The sequence below is a fragment of the Vicugna pacos genome, chromosome 10 (genome assembly GCF_048564905.1).
Source record: "Vicugna pacos chromosome 10, VicPac4, whole genome shotgun sequence".
Lineage (NCBI taxonomy): Eukaryota > Metazoa > Chordata > Mammalia > Artiodactyla > Camelidae > Vicugna > Vicugna pacos.
The window spans coordinates 72,428,440-72,449,102 of NC_132996.1; the positions used below are offsets into that span (position 1 = coordinate 72,428,440).

Genomic DNA, 20,663 nt, shown 5'->3' on the forward strand with positions numbered 1-20,663 from the left:
ACCCTCCCGCTCTTCAGCCGAGTTCTCTGAGCGAAGGTTTTGCATTGAGGGGAGACACCTCCTGCCTGATTCAGACACTGTCTCCGCTGAGTCTCGCCTCCCATCGCACCTTCTTTCATTACACCTGCCCCGGCAGCGGTGCCACCTCAGCCACGAGCCTCCTGCCCAGAACGTCTGCCACCCCACCGCCACCGCAGGCCATGGGCCCAGGGGCTTGGCGCAGCCCCCAGGGCTCTGCGTCCCACTAGGCCACGTCTCACGTGAACTCTGAAGCGGACTAACGAGCAGCCGGCTGGCGTGCGCCCGCAGAGGGCACGCAAGCCCCTTGGACACTTCCCGCTGCTCGCCCAGAGGAGCCAGAGGTCAGCCTCTCACTGCGGCACCCGCCCAGAGCCTCGCCCACCAGCCGCCTGGGTGAGGACGGCATGGGGGGCCACAGGCCCCCTCCCTGGCCACCCCCGTTGTCTCTGCAAGCTCGCAGGCTGGGTAAGACAGCTCCCCGCAGGCTGACCCCTGCTCCCCTGTAGGCTCGGAGGTCCTGCGCTAACCGGGGTAACGTCATGGGTCCATCCTCCTGACGTGCTTTGTGGGGTGACGGCACCGTCTCGACGGCGTATCTGGGCTCTCATCCTCACCAGCTTTCCTCAGTCCCAGGCGAGTGCCTCGGCCAGCCTCGGGCAGTAACATCTCCACCTTGGAAGACAGGGCGGAGGGCACAGGCTCTGTATTCCGATGGCCTCAGACACTGGCTGGTCAAGGCCAAGTCCTTAACTTGGCCCTCCTCCCTCCTCTGTGTGTCCTCCTGTATGCGGGAAATGACACCCGTTTTCCAGGTTGCGGGGGGCTGGCGGTCAGCAGCGGCAGGAGGTGAACGAGCAGCGTGGTCACGGCTCTGGTCTGTTTCACGGCAGCACCTCATCACGTGAGGCCCACGGCTTGTGGATTCCCTCACGTGGGAAAGTGGGGCTGGCTCCTGAGTGCGGTCGAGGCCAGAGCTTTTACCATTTGTTTAGAATCTACCAGCTGACCCAGGTGTGGCCAAATGTCCCCCTCGTCCGTGGTCCTGGGTCCTGCCACTGGCCAGGTGGTAAGTACCCAAGGAGAACCCAAGGCTTCGTCTGGGACCAAGCCGGAAACAGATCTGGTGGGGTCTTGGAGGTCACCAGTCCAACCTTCCACGGCATTCTGGTGGGACAATGCCCACCCTGCTTGACTTCCTCCCATGACGGGGTGCTCACCACCTCTGGAGACAGCTCCATTCTACTGCTGAACAGCCACGACGGCTTCCCATGCCCTCGGTCGGCCGAGCCACAGTGGGCATCCTGGTGTGCTCTGGTCCTGCTCTCAACCACGTGACACGTGGTCCAGGCAGCCTGGCCCTGGGGTCCTCTCTTTCCAGCTCAATCAAGCCAGGTTTCTCAATGGCTCCTCTGTGGGGAAGCAGCCCCGAACACATAGCCGCCCATTTTAAGGAATCAGCGTGTGAGCACACCCATCCTCAGACACACAAATGCTGGGGGTGGCCTGCTGGCTGCTCTCTGCTGACAGCAGATCTCGTGTGGAGACGGCTTTGCAAAAGCCACGGCCTGTGGGTGAGCCACCGCCTGGACCCTTCCAGGTTTCAGAGGCCCCCTGCACCTAAAGCCCCCCTCCCAGCCTGGACAGCCCTGCAAGTCACCATGGCAACAGCTCTCAGGCTCTCTCTGAGCCTCAGGCTCCCCCCACCACCCCAGCCAGAACGGAAGCAAGTATGACAGGGCGCTGACCGTGACCGTGTGCCCAGGGTCCACTTTGACAGGCAGCCTCCTGCTAAGGCAGAAATGACTCATCTGACCCAAATAAAGGCTCAACAGCAGAAGCCAGGGTCACGCATGGCTCCCCGGGAGCCATCAGCCTCTGAGCACACTCTCGGGGCTGTGCCGGTGGCCAGGCCACGGACCACAACATGGGCTTCTAAGGTCAGAAAATGGGTGAATTTAGCAAGAACTGGAGGGCCTGCAAAAGAGGACCGCGACTCCCCTCCTCCTGTTACAGCATATCTTGTTTATGACAGAAAGGTGGATGGGACAGGTCTACACTGAAACAGGTCACCAGCAGTTCCACACCCAGGCGTGCACCCGGAAGGGTTGGAAACGTGTTCCCAAACTACCAGCACATGCTTGGCCACAGCAGCACGTTTACAGCAGCCGCAGGTGAAAGGGACACAGCGTCCGAGCAATCAGCGTCCGAGCAATCAGCGACAGACGGCTGGGCGCACAAAACGCGGTCCATCCGTTCAATGGGAGATTTATTCAGCCTCCAAAAAGGAAGAACATTCTGACACAGGCTGCCATGTGGGTGAGCCTTGAGGACGTGATGCTCAGTGAAAGAAGCCAGTCACAAAAGGATCAATACCAGACGATTGCACGTACAGGAGGTCCCTAGAGACGTCATGTTCCTAGAGACAGAATGTCGGATGGTGGGCGCCAGGGGCTGGGAAGGGGGAGGGGGAGCGAGTGCTTCCTGGGGACAGAGTTTCAGTTTGGGAAAACAGAGAGTTCTGGGGATGGATGGTGTGATGGTTGCACAAAAATACGCGTGTACTTAATGCCCTTGACCGTACACTGCAGATGGTTATGAGAGCAAAGGTTGTGTTATTCATGCTTTACCACAATAAAAAAGTCAGCGGGAAGAAATGAATGAGGCACTGATACATGCTACGGCACGGACGAACCTTGGAAATGTTATTCCAAGTAAAGACGCCGTTCGCAGAGAACCACGTGTGGTGGGACTCCAGGTCTAGGAAATGTCTGCAACGGGCACGTTCATAGACAGGCTGGCGGCTGCAGGGGCTGGGGAAGGACTGCTTCATGGGTGAGGGGGGGGGTGATGGAGGTGCACTGGAACTAGATAAAGGTGACTGTCACACAGTATCGTGAAAGTGCTGAGTGCCACTGAACTGTGCACTTTAAGACGGTAATTTTAGGTTATGTAAATTTTAACTCAGCAAAACAAACACAGGAGACCACATTCGATCCCTTGGCAGGCAGAGGAGAGTTAAGACCCCACTGGGAGTCTGGGGAGAAGCCAGGGCAGCATGTCCAGATCCCTCCCCAGCACAGAACTTCTCAGGGGGAGAGGGGTGGCTGAGAGTCTCAGAATGGGCCCCACAGATGGCCGCCCAGCCTGGGGTGGGCAGGCAGCCAGCGTGTCCCTTCCTCCTCTGCACCCCAGGCCGACCCCCAGTGAGCTCCCTGCCCAGGAAGAACACTCTGTCTGAAATGGGGCGCCGCCCCTTCCCCAGCAGGACCTGGCCTGCCTCCGCCTCCCCCTGCGTTAAAACATGGAGGTGCAGGAGACCCGAGGACGCCTCCCTGTGTCGCACGAGTGTGGCTTCTGCAGGAAAATTCGGACCCGCGCCCCACGCCGCATCACCGAGGGCACGAGGCCCTCTGCACAAACCAAACAAGCCCCTCCGGAAAGAGCCAGAAGGCAAAGCCGCCACTCTTCAAAGCGCCGCCTGCTTGGCGTCACGGGGATGGGCCTTCCTTGTACGAAACCTTCGGCCCCAGGGCAGGAATGGGTCTGGGAAACGCAAACAGGGCAGAAGCCCGAGGCGTCCTAATATCCCCCGGGGGAGGCGCTGCTGCCTCGAGGCTCCCGTGGCCAAGCGCCGTCATCTTCACCACTTGTACTCCTTCCCCCCAAACATGCCAGGCTTTCCTTCTCCTCCCCAAAGGGCAGCTCTCTCCCTTGGCCACCCCACAAGTGAGCTCCAGCCTGACCCCAAAGTGCAGGCGGCACAGAGACCACCTCTCAGGCAGGTCCTCTGGAAGACGTGGCTTCCATGATCCCAGCTCGTGCTCAGGGGTGACGGGGGGCGCACGGGGGAAGTAAGCCAAGGGGCCTGAGTGCTCCGAGCAAGATGGTCCAGGGCTTTGGTGGCACAGACAAGCGTCTGCGACCGGAGGGGCCTGGCAGAGAAGACCCACATCTTACCTGGACGCATCAAAGCTGTCATAGGAGCCCACCGTGTAGTGCCGGAAAAGTTTCTTGCTGCGGTCTGCTCGCGTTTCTGCACAGAGAGGGAAGAGAGACACGGTTTAGGAAGGCCCGGGCCCTGAACGCGGAAACCACGCGAGGCCGGCCCGGGCCCTGAACGCGGAAACCACGCGAGGCCGGCCCGGGCCCTCGTTTATCTGACCTATGACGCGTGAGACCTGCTCTCCTGGGGGAAGATCTGGGAGGAAGATGAGGTCTCGCTCAGCGATCTAACTGTGCAAACTCGGGAGCGCAGAGGAACCTCCAGGCTGACCAGCGCAGAGTCACGAGCCCCGTCCCGAAACAGGGGCAGGGTCCCGGGGTGCTCGGCGGCAGCGGGCGCAGGGAGAGGACTCTGCAAACAAGACAGGGCTGTGCAGGCCCGAGCCGGGATCGCCGCAGCCTGCTGGGCACATGGCATCGGCTGGGATGCTGTTCTCATGGGACGCAGCTGAGCCTTCCGGCAAGTCTGGGAACCTGTGGGTGACTGCCTTTGTTGCCCTTGGGAGGAGAATGTTTACTGTTATTTTCCTGATTACAGTTGCTTCCTCCTAGGGAAAAAAACCCACAAACATGATTAACGTTCCTAATTAGGCCTGGGGCTTACTCCCCTTACTCAGCAGATTTCGACGTACGTTTCGTGGGAAATGATACGAACAATGTAATTAGACTTAACAGGCAGCTCAGGGCTGGAGGGAGAGACCCAGAGCAACACAATCCAAGCAGTACAGCGGCGTATGATTTACTGTTTAGACATTTCCCCCCAAAATAAAATCTCCTGGAGACTCTCTCCCCCAAACCCTGGAAAAAAAATCCAGGGACAGGATGGGACTGGCGTCAGGAAGATCGCGCAGAACCTCATGCAAACTCCCACGGCCCTTCTGCTGTCAGTCCCTGGGATCCCACATTCCAAGGTGAGCACGATTTCATCCACACCCAAACGCACATTTCCAGCCGAAGACTGAGCACGGGCCAGGGTCCTGAGAAAGGTCTTGGCCTGACACCTCCTGGCTCCTTTCATGCGCAGTAGCAGTTGGTGCAGCAAAAACACAAGCTCCCTTTCCATATAGTGTGGTGTTGCCTTTGGGGACAGGGGTGGCAGCGATGTCCAGCCCAGGACTACATTTCCCAGCACCCCTTGCAGTCAGGCATGGTCATGTGACCAGCTCCCACCAATGGGATGTGAGCACCTTCCACTGAGGGCATGTGTGTCTTGAGTCCCTTCCAAGCTTGGCCTCTGTGGGAGCCAGGAGCTCTCCCTACTACCCAGGCCCTAGAGGGTCATGGGATCTGCAAGGATTCCTAGAAAATGCCTGGGCCTCTGTGAATGGGACTGTTCAAGTGAGCAACACACTTGTATGGTGGTGTTCCACCCTCCAGGGGTCTGCTTGTTACAGCGGCTAACGCTGCCTTCACCCACCAGTGGCCGGATTCTCTGTGACGTGCTCCCACCTGCCTCTGCCCCTTTCCCATTGCTCCACCTGAGGATCCAACAATACGAAGGTCACAGTTCCCTGAACGGCAACGACGTTTCCTCACACCGCCATCATCCCTGACATTAATTGAGCACCTACTGTGTACCAGGCCCCGTTTCAAGTGCTGCTCCTGTACACACTCATTGCCCCGTCACGACCCCCAGTCAGGAGGTGCGTGCGGCCCTCTGCAGGTTCTGATGCAGGAAAACAGATGTGGGGCATGACAAGGGCCGTGTCCCAGGCTTCGGTTGAGCCCCTGGGGTGTGCCCCACCAGGCGTGGGTCCTTGGCTTCGTGCAGGAAGGAATTCAGGAGCCAGCCACAGTTGAGTTTAGGTAGATTCATTTAGAGAGATACATTGAAAGGCAAGAGAAAGGCCATGAGGTGTGAGGATTGGGTGCTCAGATTAAAAGTAGGTACACATTCCATAGACAGAATGCAAGCCATCTCCGAAGAGGGAGAGAGAGAGGGGAGGCAGGGAGGTGCAGTGTTGCTAGTTTTCATGGGCTCGGTGGCTTCATATGTTAATAAGTGGAAGGACCAGTCTAAGTAGCCTGGGGAAGGGGCTGGGATTCCCAGGACGTTGGCCATTTCCCACTCTTTGACCTTTTGTGGCCAGCCTTGGGACTGCCATGGTGCCTGTGGGCGTGTCATTCACCATGTTAATATATTACAATGGGCGTATAATGAAGCTCAAGCTCTTCTAGAAGTTAAATCTCCCACCATCCTGAGCCTCAAGGCCTCCTGGGGGTTGAATCTTTCACCATTTTGATGTTAATCGCTGTAGCATTCCTTGAGTGGCTGTGCCCTGCCCCCTTCCTGTCTCAGTTCCACCAAGTCCAGCCGGGAGTGGCCCCATTTGCTCCATTCCTCGCCACCCTTCCAATCCCTGCGCAGGACGTTGGTGTCCTCCCTGTGGAGTGAGCCACTTGCCTCTGCTCAGTGTGTTCCTGCTGTGTCATCAGTGTCTTTGAGACAGGATGGGACTGGGGAACCATTACTGGCATGTTTGCACCTGGACAAACATCTCCTAGAGCAACAGAATACAAAGAAACTTTAAGGGGCTAAAAATAGTGTGTGCAGTTGGGGCAAACTATAAACAATAAGATACAAAAAGGCCACAAACCATCTGCCACCTCTGAGGTGTTGGGAGCAGAAGCAGCAGACTGCACACAATCCCTGCACACGGCACCACCAAGGCGGTGGGCAGGCCACCTACGCCTCCCCTCGGGCCTGACCCACGGGTCTACCCCGACCCTCACCCCATTTAGGGACCAGCTTGCCCTCCTTGGAGATCGAGCAAGGGCACCTGTTACTTGCCTTCGCTCTCTCCTGCTGCAGCGTGAGTCCCAGTAATGCCCTGCCTGAATTTCTCGTCTGGCCTCTTATCAATGTCTGTTGATTGAACAGTCCAGGAACCTGGCTGGTAACATCTTCACCCTCACTAACATTTATCAAATCCTTCCCCTGGGGCCACCATTTGTGGCCGTCTGGGCTCATCCCCTCGTGGGTCACAGTGGCCCAGGGAGGGAGGTGAGGTGGCCGGACCCATTTCACGGATGGTGCCGATGAGGACTGCCCAGGGCAAGGGGCACTCCCCTAAACGGCAGGGGCAGGACGGACGCCTGGCTGGCAGGCGGGCTCCAGGCCGAGGCTGGGAGCCGGCAGGTCCCACCAGAGGCCCAGGAGAGGCCGCGGCCCTGCGCTCTCTGCAGGGCGCCGAGGCGGGGACATGGCTTTGTCTCTCTGGGTCACCTCCAGTGTCTGACTCCTGGCAGATGCCCAACGTCCAGGCTTGCTGACCTCGTATCTCAACAGTCCACCGTACATCAGCAAACAGATCCACGTCACATGCCGTCAGAGTGGCCGGAGTGCACTGGTCCAGCCACACACCCAGACTGAACGTGCCGATGCTCCGGGCCCTCCTTCCCAGCACCCTGTAACCCAGGCACGCTCAAGTCTAGTCACCATCGTCACGCCCACCTGAAGGCCAGGCCCTGGGCCCCAAGTGCAGGGATCAGGAGATTCAGAGGGGCTGGGGCCCCGGCTCTGTTCCCTGGGGCTCAGAATCCCCGGGGTGGGGTGGGGTGAGGATAAGGTTACTGGAGGCTGACCTCTCGCAGGCTGGGCGGGGGGCCCCAGCGGCCCCCTGGCTGGGCCAGCCCTGTGACGCCCGTGTAGGGGCCACACGTGTGCCGGGCCCTGGAGGGATGAGTGGGGTTTGAGCCTCTTTGTGGGGCTGAGCAGGCAGCTCAGGAAGCCACTGAGTGACCCTGGGGACTGGCTGTTCATTGTCTTCATGACTCTGAGTCACCTCGGTTGCTGAAGCCCCACTGGGCAGCTCTGTGCTGGTTGTCTGGGGAACCAGTGGGCTCTGAGGGCTGAGGTCAGAGGTTCCAGGTTTCGGGAGGTGAGAGTGTAGTCAGTGTGCGTGTGTGTGTGCATGCGTGTATGTGCGTGCGTGCGTGTGTTCTGCGCACAAGTATTCACCAGAGGAAACACTGTTTCAGGAGGAGACTGCTCCTAGGCAGCCAGTGGTTGCCAGACTTTGGGATTTCACGGCCTAATAAAACTTTAACAAAGGAGGGACAGGTGTAGCCCACCATGAGGTTTACCAACTATTTAATTTGACGTTAAAAACTACGGATTCCCCTCCACCAACACAATTATTTTAGAAGAGGAAGGGGGGCTTTTGGAGGCACGTCATCTCTGACTGCTTCGTGAAAAGCACCCCCACACAGGCCTCCCTTGCCTTCCGGGTTCCGGACACAGTCCTCCTTCTGCTCTGAGATGCGACCCCAAAGGGCAGGAAAGGGGTCCTAAGGGACCCCATCGCCACCATCGTTCTCATCACCATTACTACTGTCATCATCTTCATCACAGCATCATCGTCGCCACGTCACTGTCTTCATCACCACCAGCACCAGCCCCAGCAGCTTGCCCTGGCCTAGGCTGAGAAGCAGACCACACGTGGCCTTCTCTGCCGTGTGAGCCAGGACGTTCCACATTTGGCTCCAGTCTAGCAGAGCTGGCTTTCTGGCAACCAAGACAAAGGTCAAACTCAGCCTCTGCCTTGATTCTGTCTGGCTGTCCTTTCTACACTGGCCAGGACTCTTGTTTGCCAGAAAGCCAGCTCTGCTAGACTGGAGCCCATTTGCACCCTAAGGCCTTTGCACTTGCTAGATTCTTTCTGGAACGTTCTTTCCCCGGCTCAAATTCTACCGCACTGCGACATCCCCAGCTCCAACAACACAGCCTGGCACACAGGAGGTGCTCAAGCGCTGTGGAACAGCTGAACAAAGGGCTGAAACCCACGCGCTCCTGGACGCTCTGCTCTGTTGTTCACTCTGCCATCGTGGCCCCTTCCTTCTCAGCTGGTGGTGGCCGGGCCATCTCCTTGGGTGTGACTGAGACAGCTGGGGACACGGCACAGAAGGTGGAGTGTAGTCCTGCCTGCTAAGGAGTGAAGCGGCCATCCTATAAACTGAGAAGCTGGGATCCTGGTCCCGCCCTTGGTGGTGATGACGTGTGACCTCATTGCTGCTCCGGGCCCTCATTTTCTCAACCATCAAGTCAGATGTTTGGACGAAATGACCCCAGAGGGGTCGGTCTTCTCGACATGCCCAGCCCCTCCGCCCACAATGTGACTAGGGGCTCACCCCTCCCCCAGGACTGGGCAATAACGCAGGGATTAAGCTGATGTGCCCTGGGAGCTTTTCTCGGAGTATGGCCTAGAAAAATCCACACTGAGGGGAAAAAAAAAACCCTAGAAATTCCATTCCATATACCTCTTGCGACTCGTGAAAGGGAGTGACAGATTGCATGACAAGCTTTAGATTGTCAGCTATTTAAAATAGCCTTTACGCAGCGCTGCTGGGAAGAGGATCCTGCACGGCTCGGCCAGGCAGCCAGGACGGGGCATCCGGGGAGATTCGAAGGGCCTCTGCCGAGTGTGACTGTTCCAGCAACAGAAATAAGAGAAGGAGTCTCCTCAAGGAAATTTTCTAAGGCTCTGAAAGGCTGAGAAAGAAGTCAAAGGAGTAGGGAGGAGGTGGGCTGGAGGGGCAGGAGACGGCCCCGGGAGAGGACATGGGCTCGCTGGCCCTTGTCCCCAGCTGGGCCCATGTGGGACAGTCCCCTCGCACATGAGATGCTGTGCATGGGGGCAGGGAAGGAAACTTGCATTGAGACAAGTAAAGGCGAGCTCGAGTCCTTGGAGCTGCCCAGCCCCCGGCAGGAAACAACCTCTCCAAGCCTCAGTTTCCTCGTCTGTAACATGGGGCCATGACCTTAACGGCGCTGTGGTGAGGGTGGGACACTGTCACATGGCCAAGTCCCGTCCCAGCGCCTGGCCTGGGCAGGCTGTGGGCCACTGCTGCTCCCCAGGGAGCCGTCTTGGTCTCTCCTGTTCACGCCCTTCTCTGGAAGCATCCTTCCATCCCCGAAACAGGGGAAGACCCCAACCATACCTGTATATGGAAGCTCATGCCCTGGCCAGAGCCGCTCAGCCGGGCCCACCAGACCTCTTCCTGGGAATCTGGAATAGAAGTGGCCAGTCTCTGCTCCCTCAGAGACCAAGGCTGTCAGGGCAAGAGCACTTTGTTGGGGAGCAGGGACACAGGCAAGAGGCCTGGGGCATTGACGGTGCATGCGGGGCCCTGGGGAGACAGCCGAGCTGTCCTGACCCCCGACAAGTACTCCCGCAGCCCCTGCTTCCAGGGCCGGGGGGCTGGGCCCCGCACTCTGCCGTCGGGGTCCAGGAGAGGCCCCGCACCCTCGCAGGGGAGGACATCTCTTCATTTGACCAGGCCACGGGGGTTCAGGGTTCCTCAACCATCAGAGCCCTGTCTTTTCTGTCGCTCTGGGTAGAGACTCTTGTTACCCCAGTAGACGGCGGTGGCCTCTCTGGATTTCAACCCAGGGTCTGGCAGAGTGGCCGGCCCATCACGCTGGTGCTGCTGGCCGGGGCAGACCTGGACCGTCGCTGCCAGTCCCCACGTGCTGGCATTTACCGTGACAACATACGCCCTGCAGGGTTCCGGACACCGCAGGGGCGGTACGCCCTCAGTGAGGTCCACCGGGGAAGCAGCGGGGCCCCACGTCTCCCCCTCCCTGATACGGAGCCTGGGCTGCCCGTGGTTCAAAGATGCTGAAATGCTTCCAGGTCGCGCCGCCTCTGTTCATCCCGGCGATGGGCGGGGTGGGGCTCAGATACATCAACACGCTGTTCTTCCCCCAAGTGCTGGGCCCCAAACTCTCTGTTTATCAACAACAAGCACAGAGACGCAGGGGAGCTGGGAGACCGCGGGTGGCATTACGGACGCCAGCTCCTCCCGTCCTCCCGCTGACCCTACCCAGGACTCTGCCGTGAGGTGAGCCACTTCCCTGGCAGCCAGGGCTTTGCGGTTCATCGATACTGTTTATGATCACGAGGACCAGGTGGCTTCCACGCTCTGTTAGCCTGCAAACCGTGATAAAGACCAGACCTTCGCTGACATGTTCCCAGCACCCACAAGGCCAGTTGCCCATTTGTTTTCTCTTTTTAACGGAGGTGCTGGGGGTGGAACCCAGGACCTTGTGCAAGCTAAGCACGTGCTCTACTGCGGAGCTCTACCACCCCCCCAAACGATACGTAAAACCTAACTTGGGAAAGCACGTCCGGCCACACCCTGGGTTGGCTATAAAGTTGTCCCAGGGGCCCCTCTGGGATGCGGAGTGCAGCCCACTCCACCCTGTGAGTCAGCAACCCTGAAAAACTGACCCACTGATCACAGCGGGCCACCTGCCTCGGTGTCTGGGGTCTCAAGATGCTTTCTCAGTTTGGTGGGCACCTTCCTTCCCTCCATCCCCCGACTACTACGCCACAAGCCTTCAAGAGCAGACGAAGGGATGTGGGTCAGCCCCTCTGCTCACTGCGGGGGGAGGTCCTAAAACACGAAGGAAGAATTCCTTCATGGGAATTCTGCACCGGTTGGTCCAGAGAGCAAAATTATGTCAGTAAATGCAGTTCTAGCCCTGAAAGTCCATGAGAATGGCCCCAGGATCCTGGGCAGGTCACCACACCTGCTGGGCCTCCCCTTCCTCTGACTGCTGCTCCTTCCATCAGAGACGGAGCTGTTCTCTGAGGTCAGAGGTCATGGGGCCCCTGAGGTCAGGCCCCCAGCAGGGATGGGGCAGTTCGGACAGGGGGCAGTGGTCCCATGTGAGCTAAAGGTCTGTTGAGAGTTCACTGTGTCCACAGCCAGCCCTGCCTGGGTCTTAGTGCTCAGAACCACCCCGAGATGACCACTGCCGCGGTCCCACTGCACAGACGGGGACGCTGGGGCAGAAAGCAGTTAAAGGAAGGCCTCCCCATGTGCTCAGGGTTGAGCCTGGGGGAGGGGAGGTGCTGGCAGAGCCTGTCGGGGGAGGTGCCCGGGGTGGAGCCCGGAGGCAGAGGCAGGGGAGGGGAGAAGAGGGACTGAGACTGAGTCTGGTGACGCCCAAGGGCAGGACCTGCTCTCGGAGACCCAGGGAAGCCTGTCGGAGACAGTCTGCGTTTCCAACGAGAAACGTCCCTGCAGGGAATTTGAGGGGGTGACTGTGGATCTGTGATTCGGAAGCATCCGGGCTGGGGCAGAGGGGAGGCCATTTCTCAGCTGGAGAGGTTTTCCAGGAGCCACCTTGACCTCTGCCTGAGGATACCCTTGCTGAGGCCACAAGAGGCCTGTGCGTGACGGTCAGCCAGGAGGCAGGGCCCCAGGCCTGCAGCCCCGGGGAGCCGGGTCCTGAGGACAACTCACCGTGCTGGGAGGGGCCCCCCTCAGGGCCTCCAGCTAAAGCACAGCCCGGTGACTCCGGGCCCACGAGAGCCTACGCACTGAGCCCAGGCGGGCCCACCTGCACTGCCGGCCCCTGGAGTCGGGAGCTGCTGAACGGCTGGGGTCCAGAGCTGCGAACTGAGGTCACATGCTGTGCAGAACAGACGGGACAGAGCTGGGGTGACTGCTCTCTTCAGAGTTCTGTCTGTTTCTCTGAAAGGTGAGCCTCCATCCCACCAGAAGGAGAGACGGAGACAGGGACAGAGAGGGAGACAGACAGAGACACAGAGACAGAGACACAGAGATACACAGAGACAGGGAGACAGAGACACAGAGAGAGAGACGGGGATACAGAGGAGGGAAAGTGGTCCCTGAACGCCCCCCAGCTCCCCTCCGTCCCGGCCCCTCCCTGTTGGCGTTATCTGTGGCCCCTCACCCTAAAGAGGCAGAAATGGCAGAGGGGACCCCTAAGAGGGCAGGAGCCCCCTCCCTCATCACGGCAGTGTTTTCTGAGCTTCCTCTGATCCCAGCTGAGCTGGACAGGACCAGGCTGGTCCGCGAGGTGGCGCTTCCCGCCCCGTCACAGGGCGCTGGGCCGCCCAACTCCCACCCCTGGCTCTGCATCCACACGCCTCCCTCCCACTCGGGCTCCTGTGATCTCTGGCGGGTTTTAAATCCAACACTGTTCGGGCTACACCCAGGCTGGTGCGCCAAATGCAGGATTGGAGCCACAAGGAGGAAAGAAATTACCGATGGGGATGAAGACAGAAATAACTTTTCTTTTTTAAAACCAAAGATGTCGTTGGGCTCCTTGCAAAGCGGAGAGACGTGGTGGTGGTGGGGGAGAAGCCGGCAGTCTGGCGGGACACTGGGGTGCGGGGCGGGGTCGGCAGAGCCATGGGGGTGCTGGCAGAGGTCTCTGCGCTCAGCATCATCTCCTACTCGGGTCAGACACCAGCTGGCGAGTCCGGGGGCAAACCACTGAGAAGGGCTGGCGGAGCCTGGGCAGGGCGGGGGCAGAGGCGGGGAGCGCTGAGCACTGAGCTTGCAGCCTGCACAGCCAGCTGCACCCCTGCGGGCCATGGCGCTGCACTGACAGGGGCCGTCCCACTGCCAGGGCAAAAAGGTCAGGGCCTCACTTCCGAGGATCACTGGCCGAGGGGCCGGACTGATTTGAAGCCCCTTCTCACACTCACGTCACCGCAGCCTGGGTCAGCCGTTCAAACACATCAGCTGTGGATCCCTGATCCAGCACCTTCCCGGTACCGGGTGGTACTGGCGGTTCCAGGGAGGGGCGGGAAACAGGGACCTGGCTCTCCAAACACACACAGACTTCATCCCACGCCCCCTAAGGAGGGGGTCAGCTCCCCGTGGCTGCTGGAACCAATCACCCCCAAGCCACCGGCCCAGAGCCACAGAAGCGTATGGCCCTGCAGCTCAGACTCCGACGGCTCTCGGGGGCTGCGGCCGCGGTGTGGGCGGGGCTCGGGCCTGCGGAGGCTCCGGGGGAGTCTGCTCCTTCTCCAGCTTCTCGAGGCTCCTACCCCTTCCCCGGCCACCCGAGCCAGCAACGGCGCGTCGAGTCCTCAGATCCCGATTCTGAAGTCTGTGCCCCCCATTTCCACGTTTAAGGCTCCTGGGGATGACACGAAGCCCTCCCGGATAACCCAGAAGCATCTCCCACCTTAAAGCCAGCCGACCGGCAACCTTCAGTCCACCTGTGACCTTCCTTGACCTCTGCCATGTGCTCAGACATATTCATTCACCTGTTCCAGGGATTAGGGCGTGGGCACCTTAGGCCGTCACCACCCAACACAACTGCAAAGAGACCATGCCTGTAGGATAGTGCACAGGGGCAAAACCTGGTCAGAAAACTGTTTCAGCCCTTCCTAATTAAGGAGCTCAGAATCTTGCTTTCAGTTCAAAAACTGCCCAAAGGGTGAAGGAGAAGTGGTTCTCCAGGCAGTGGATTTCCTTGTTTACAGGTACACGACGGAGCTCAGTTCAGTTTCCGACTCTGTAGAATCATGTTGAGACCCAGGTGAGGGCTGGTTCCTTCCACCCTCGTCCCCTCCTCTGTGCGACGGGATAAATGGTTTGCTCTGTGCCCCTAGCCCGTGCCCAAGGATTTCTCCTGCAGAATGACAGCCCCGGGGCCGCATTCTCTCCCTGGAAGGACGCTGCTTCCCCGTCGGAGAAGCCGCGTCTGTGGTGGTCTGCAGCGCCGGCCAGCAACAGTCATGGCTTCTATGTGTTCCCTCTGCCCCCTCAGCACGTGCGTACACGTGTGGGGTGTCAGCAGCCCTGTCCTCCCCTCTCACCCAGCGCTGGGGAAACCAGCCCTGTGCTCACACAGCAGGGTACGGACGCGCTCTGAGTTCCCGGGATGGGCACAGGGCATGCCGGCCGTCACCAGCCTGCGGGGCACATGGCGGCCAGTCCCCACTCTGGCACATCCGAGCACCAAAGCTACAGACTCCAAAGACCAACGGCGAAGGAAGACGTGCCAGCATGTGGCTGATTTCCCTTCCCGTGATGGACGGAGAGCACTTCCGAGGGCTGGGCACTCCCTGGGCGGCTGGTTTTTCCCCTTAATTATCACGGTCAGCTGCTGGTTGTGCTGTGAGAGGACAGGAAACTCCTGGGGAATTAGCGGTGGTTGCCTCTCTGTGTGGACGGACTGTGGCTTGTGTAACCGTAACTTCCTTCCCACCGGGCGCAGCTGCGAAGCCCTCGGGGAGCCCAAGGGGCCGCGGGGTTCGGGCGCCGACCAGCTGAGGCCCACCAGCACCAGCTCCACCTCCTCAGCCTCGGGAGAGACGAGCCCGCGTACCAGGTGGCTAAGCGCACCCAGGTGCGAGGGCTGATGCCATGGCTCAGCTGAGGTGCTTGGTCAATGGTGAGCAGGCAGGAGGACCCGAAGGGAGGGAGGCCAGCCTCCCAGAGCAGGCCTTGAGGACGAAGACAAGGATGAAGCCGGGGAGTCGGGGGCAAGGAGCTGACCCCAGATGCATCATTGCCACCGTCATCGTCCTGATCTGTGGACACCTGTCACCTGCCGTCACCGTCACAGGTAACATCAGGTGCCCACACACTCTTTTCTAAACGCAAAACACACAAGCTCCTCTGCCGGCAGCAGCACCCTCTGCCATACAGGTGAGAGCTAGAGGGGCTCAATTCCAGCCCAGGTGATCAGCCCCGAAGCCGGTTGTCCTAACCACCGCCCCGCACCGCCCGGCACACCTGGGAGCAGAGCCCGCTCTGCCCTGTGCCAAGGTGGCCTTCCTCTGACAAGCACTCTCTGTCGATCACGCGACACCTGTTTCCAAGCACCGGCACCCTTCCCTCCAGGGGACTGGGTGGCCAAGAACGCCACTTCCCCAGCCTCTGCCCAGGAGTGGCCACGGGACCGGGCCTTGGCCAATGAAATGGGAGCAGGCGTCTGCTGGGAGGGGCTTCCCTTCCCCAAACCAGGCTGCCCCCCGGGGAGAGCTGAGGACCCGCAGGAGGAAGGAGCCGGGTCTGGCCCCGCCTTCCTGTTGGGCGGGACAAGGAAAGCCCGGTGTGTTTAGGCAGCGTTCCCGAGGGTTCTGTCTCTGGAAGCCAACCCAGCACCTTCCCGACTGCAAAGCCAACAGCTCCATGAGACAGGCGCTATTGCTACGGGGAGGAAACCGAGGCACAGAGAGGTTAAGTGATGGTCCCAAGTCACACAGCCCTCAGGGGAAGGACTGGCTTTCAGGTTGCTCTCCTAACGCCTCTGCTGTAATCGCACGGCAACTGCAGGAGGCTCGTCTGCTCTACCAGGAGAAAACCAGATGCGACTGGACGGGATCCAAGGTGCCCAGCTCGCGAGCGGTGGAGCTGCGGCCCTAACCCAGCTCCAGGACCCCAGGGGATGCTGTGCACTTGACTGCATCCTCCCCTTGGCTTTATCAAAGGACAAACCTTGAAGATGAATTGCTCCTGTAGAACATGTTTTACGATGCTGTACTTGAAAATTACCAGGGAACGCAGGAAACCTGGGTCCCAGGCTTTTGGGATGAGGACCCCCATTTGAGGATCCACCTCCCGACACGCGGCTCCTCGCTCGCTCAGCGGACGCCTCCTGCCCAGGCACCCGGCGCTTGTGACCGGGGGTCAGAAGCTCTGTGCTCCCACCATCTCTCCGGGTCCTGCCAAGCGAGGCTGGGGCACCACTGGCGGGAGATGAGGAAGCTTGGTTCCTGGCTGTGGTTCCCCATCTCCACTCTCCCAAATTGGCTGGACAAATGAATAAAGCTGCTGGCTGTCAACGAATTGGTTTCTACTCTGCAGTAATTAGAATCTTTAAAAAAAAAAAAAAAGCAGCCCAGGCGGCTCGGTGGAAGCCTTTACAGCAATACCCGGAGCCAGACAGGCAGCTCGAGTGGAACTCACAGTAAAGGGGGGACGGAGCCCGGACCGCAGTCGTCGCCAAGCTCGGCCAGAGCAGCCGCGCCAAGGGGGTCCAGCTCAGGAGTGCTCAGCAGCCGGCGGACGCCGACACGCCCTGGCCCAGCGGCCCAGGGCTGGGGTGACAGCGGTGGAGGGGCAGAGGGTTCGAAAACACGTGAGGACCTGGAGGAGGCTTTCCCGGCACGGGATCCACCAGCCCGGCCCAGAGGGAGCAGAAGCCCCCTCCTCTCTCTGTCCTTCCGGGATCTCGGGACCCACCCTCGTTTCACCTCCCCCGCACAGGCCCCTCCAGCACCATGACCACACCCTAGAGAGCGCCTCCTCTCAGGCCCCACCAGACCCCCGCCTTTCCCCGCCTTTCCCCGCCGATGGCAGCACCTCACACAGACCAAGGCGCAGGGACCTCCATTGCGGCGCCGCTACCTGGAGCACCTCTCTCCATCCTTACAACGCCCCTCCCTCAAGGCTGGGTTCCGGTTATCCACCCTCCGGCACGACACCCCTGGGGAGGGGCCCAGAACCGTGCAGTGTGCTTGACGCCCAAGGGCGCACGAGGGTGAGCAGCAGGGCTGGATTTCAACCCAGGAACCGACTGGGAGCGCGAGGATTCTTGTTAGTTCCTTCAAATCTTTTTTAGGGACACTGGCAGCTGAAGCTTAGGAATTAGGACACAGAGGAAGAGAGACCTGTTGAGCTCCAGGAAACTGCCCTGATCGTGTGGGAAGACAGCTGCGTCTCCCTGCTTGGCAGCCAGGCAGTCAGGTCTTGGGCTGACCGCCGACCACGGTTCAGGATCAGGGGAGCAGCTTCCAGGTTCATCCTGGAGGGATCACAGGGCGTAGGGGGAGGGTCAGATGGATCCCAAGGGCGCTAACAGATCGCACAAAGGCCCACCCTGGCAGTGAGCTTACCAACGACGCCTGACCTCCGGGCACTCGTTCCCCGACACCCACCGCTGCCCCGCAAAGATGTTACATGTCCCTAACAGATACCGGGGCTGGCAGGTGGGTGATGACCAGCAGGAGGGCCTGGGAGGGGTGGCTGCTGTCTCGACCATTCATGGCTAGTTTCTCTTTGCACACTTTGCACGTGACATCTTCGGGGCCCCATCAGGGAGAGGCGTCTTATCTGAGCAGGTCACCGAGCTCCCCGGCCGGAGCCCTGGCAAGCTGGCCGTGTCCTCTCTCCTCTGCTTCTGGGAGCGAGAGAAAGCAGTTGGTAACGACCTACTGCAGAAGTTGAAGAAAGCAATGCAATCTGAAAATGCATATGGTGTTTTCTTGTCTCAACGGCTGCAACACCAAAGGAGCACACAGTCCACTCGATGTTAAAAAAAAACAACTAAAAATCAAACTAGCCATGCTTTCTTGGAAGGAGGGCAGGTTGGACAGGTGGGAGGCACACTGCACCCATCCCATTTGGGGGGAACTTTCCATATAGTTTTCCAGGGGGGAGAGAACACGCAGGAATCCTGGACAAGCTATGCGTTTAAGTCACAGCGGCTCACAAGGCAGCCGGCCGCCCTTGGAGTTTAACAGCAGTGCTTACTAGGAGTAGATGCCCGAGTTGGTCTTAAAACCCCCCTGATCGCTCAAAGGGACTCCTGAGAACACGGAAAGGCTCCTGGGTCTCTAACAGCACCAGAGATGCCAGAGTCCTCCTGGGTGACTTGACGGCCACCTTGATTCTCCCTGCTACCTCGGGAGCAGGAGAAAGCCGTTATGGAAACAATAGCCCTCCCAGCGAAGCACAACAACCAGAAATACAGCCCTCCTAAAACACACCCAGCGCAAAGCGATCGCCTACACAGCCAGACACCCGGTCTCACCGAGCACCGGCGGGGCCGGCAGACCCCGCCGTCCACAGTCCCCGGCAAGTCAAGAACAAAGACTCAGCACACGGACCCACAGCAGGTTCGGGAGACGGCACTGTACCTCCAAAATGAACTTTCTTCTTGAACCGTGAATTCTCAGCCATCATCGCCAGCCTGGGTATGACCATCTCAGGCTGGTCCCGCGGCTTCTCCAGGTCCGCGCGGGGACCGAGTCCACGAGGCCCGCCTCATCTACTATTGTCTGTTAATCCAAGAGGAAAAAAGTTGCAGCCCTCCAGGCTCAGAATGGCAGAACAAAAGGGGGAAAAATCAGAGGAAGAAGAAAGATGGCTCCGAGTGTTTAATCCACAGGGTGGTTCACAAATTTGACTTTTGGAGACTGCACGTTGGGATCAGCTGAAAATTCGGCTCTTTGACACAAGTTGTACGCTCCAGATTGGAGCCTGCATCCTTCCACTTCCCACTGTACTGGGGATGGTTTTTTTTTCCCCTAGTGCCGGTTTCCATGGCAATGCATCAGTCACTAGTCTAAATAAGTATGGGTGAAGGACGCCTGGAAGAACCAGCGCAATTACGCATGCCATTAGCGGGGAGAGGAGAATGATCCAGCCCGGCGATTAGCACGGGGCGGAGGTAGCGCTCACAGGCCGCTGCCGTCCTCGCCCTGAGGAATTGTGCTCTCATTTTGTCACACACGGTTTTTCTCAGTCTGAGCAGTTTCTGAGCCGTGCGTTCTGTGGCGTGGACGGCAGGGCAGCCAAGTCCATTTTGGCCCCACCACCTGGCTGAGCCAAGGCCGAAGGGAAGGACAGCATCTCAGTGAAGCTGGTCTTAGCTGAAGACTCCTGTTATGCCTTTCCGTGGTCCCTGCATCCCTGGGGGGTGGGGGATGGGACTTCGGGTGCTTTGGAGGGGTCTGGGGGCAAAATTCAGGGACACTCTATGCATCCAGGGTGAAGGCCGGTGCTGAGCCGTCTGCCTGCAGGATGCATGGTGGGGCTTGCTCTGGGGCGGGAGGCCGAGCCTGCCTCCTGCCCAGTGAGGTCCTCACCTGCCGGCTCTCCAAGCGCTTCCCCTTTGGGCCTCGTCTGGGAAGGGAGCATGGGGCGGGGGGTGGGACAGGGGTAGAACAGGGCTCTCCTTCCTTTTCCTTATTTGTTATCAACTTCTTTTCTCAAACAGCTGCCACAAGCTCACTGTGTGGCTTCAGACATGACCCCTCACTGCTCTGCGCTGCAGGCTTCCTGTCGGTCAGAAGAGCTGGTGGTTCTCAGCGAATGTCCTTCGGCCCCTGAGAGGCAGGCAGTGTGGCCAGGTGACTGCCAGGCCCCACTCGGCCCCTCACTGGCTGCGCGGCCTGGCAAGTGGTCCAGCCTCTTATTTGTCAGATGGGGATGACATGAATTATCTTCTGTTAATTATTAACTAATTAAACCAGACACTTATCAATTAAATAATTTAAAAGTTAATTATGAAAATGGGGCGTCAGGGTTGTTAGGAGGCTGTCTGCATTTTTATTTCACTGCTGATGTGAAGAGCACACGAAAAACCCTGGTGTGGCCGGACAAGGTCGCCCAGTTCGCGGGATAACCCGCCTTTTCAATCCTGTGCACTCCACCACGTTGCAATAAATGCCCTGTGAAGGTGCAGAAATGAGGATGCTGAGCCCAGAGACGTTCAGTGAATGACCGAAGGGCACACAGTCAGGTGAAGCTGGGCCTGGGCCTGGAGCCCAGCCCGGTGCCCGGCCAGTGTGCCCCGCACGGCTCTCAGCTGACCGGCAGGAATGAAGCCAAGGTGGGCTGTGATGTGCAGATGGTGGGCTTCACTCCTAGGAAGGAAAGCGGGGTCTCCAACTGGGTGTCCTGGTGCCTCTGTGCGGTTCCCCAGTCCTGCCCCCTGCGGCTCAGACCCAAGTGAAGCCCTGCTTCTCCGCGGCCCCCTCCCTCCTCCTGGTCTCTGGGCCCAGCAGGGGTCACAGAAACAGCCCATGCCTGGCACGTGGGAGGCCCAGGGGCTGCTGCCACCACTCTCCAGGAGGGAGCCAGTGGGAGGCAGGAGTGGAGACAGGAGGGTAAAAATAGCGCGGGTTTTCCAC

The 20,663-nt window shown here is 59.3% G+C and overlaps 1 protein-coding gene across 1 annotated transcript in view; it reads right to left on the bottom strand.

The window, feature by feature from the left end:
* SHANK2 (SH3 and multiple ankyrin repeat domains 2) overlaps nucleotides 1–20,663 on the bottom strand; it is a 490,743-nt gene that overhangs the window by 164,233 nt on the left and 305,847 nt on the right. The window contains exon 15 of the mRNA XM_072970511.1: nucleotides 3,979–4,054. Within this exon, the coding sequence (XP_072826612.1) occupies nucleotides 3,979–4,054 (76 nt within the window). The remainder of the gene's footprint in view (nucleotides 1–3,978; nucleotides 4,055–20,663) is intronic.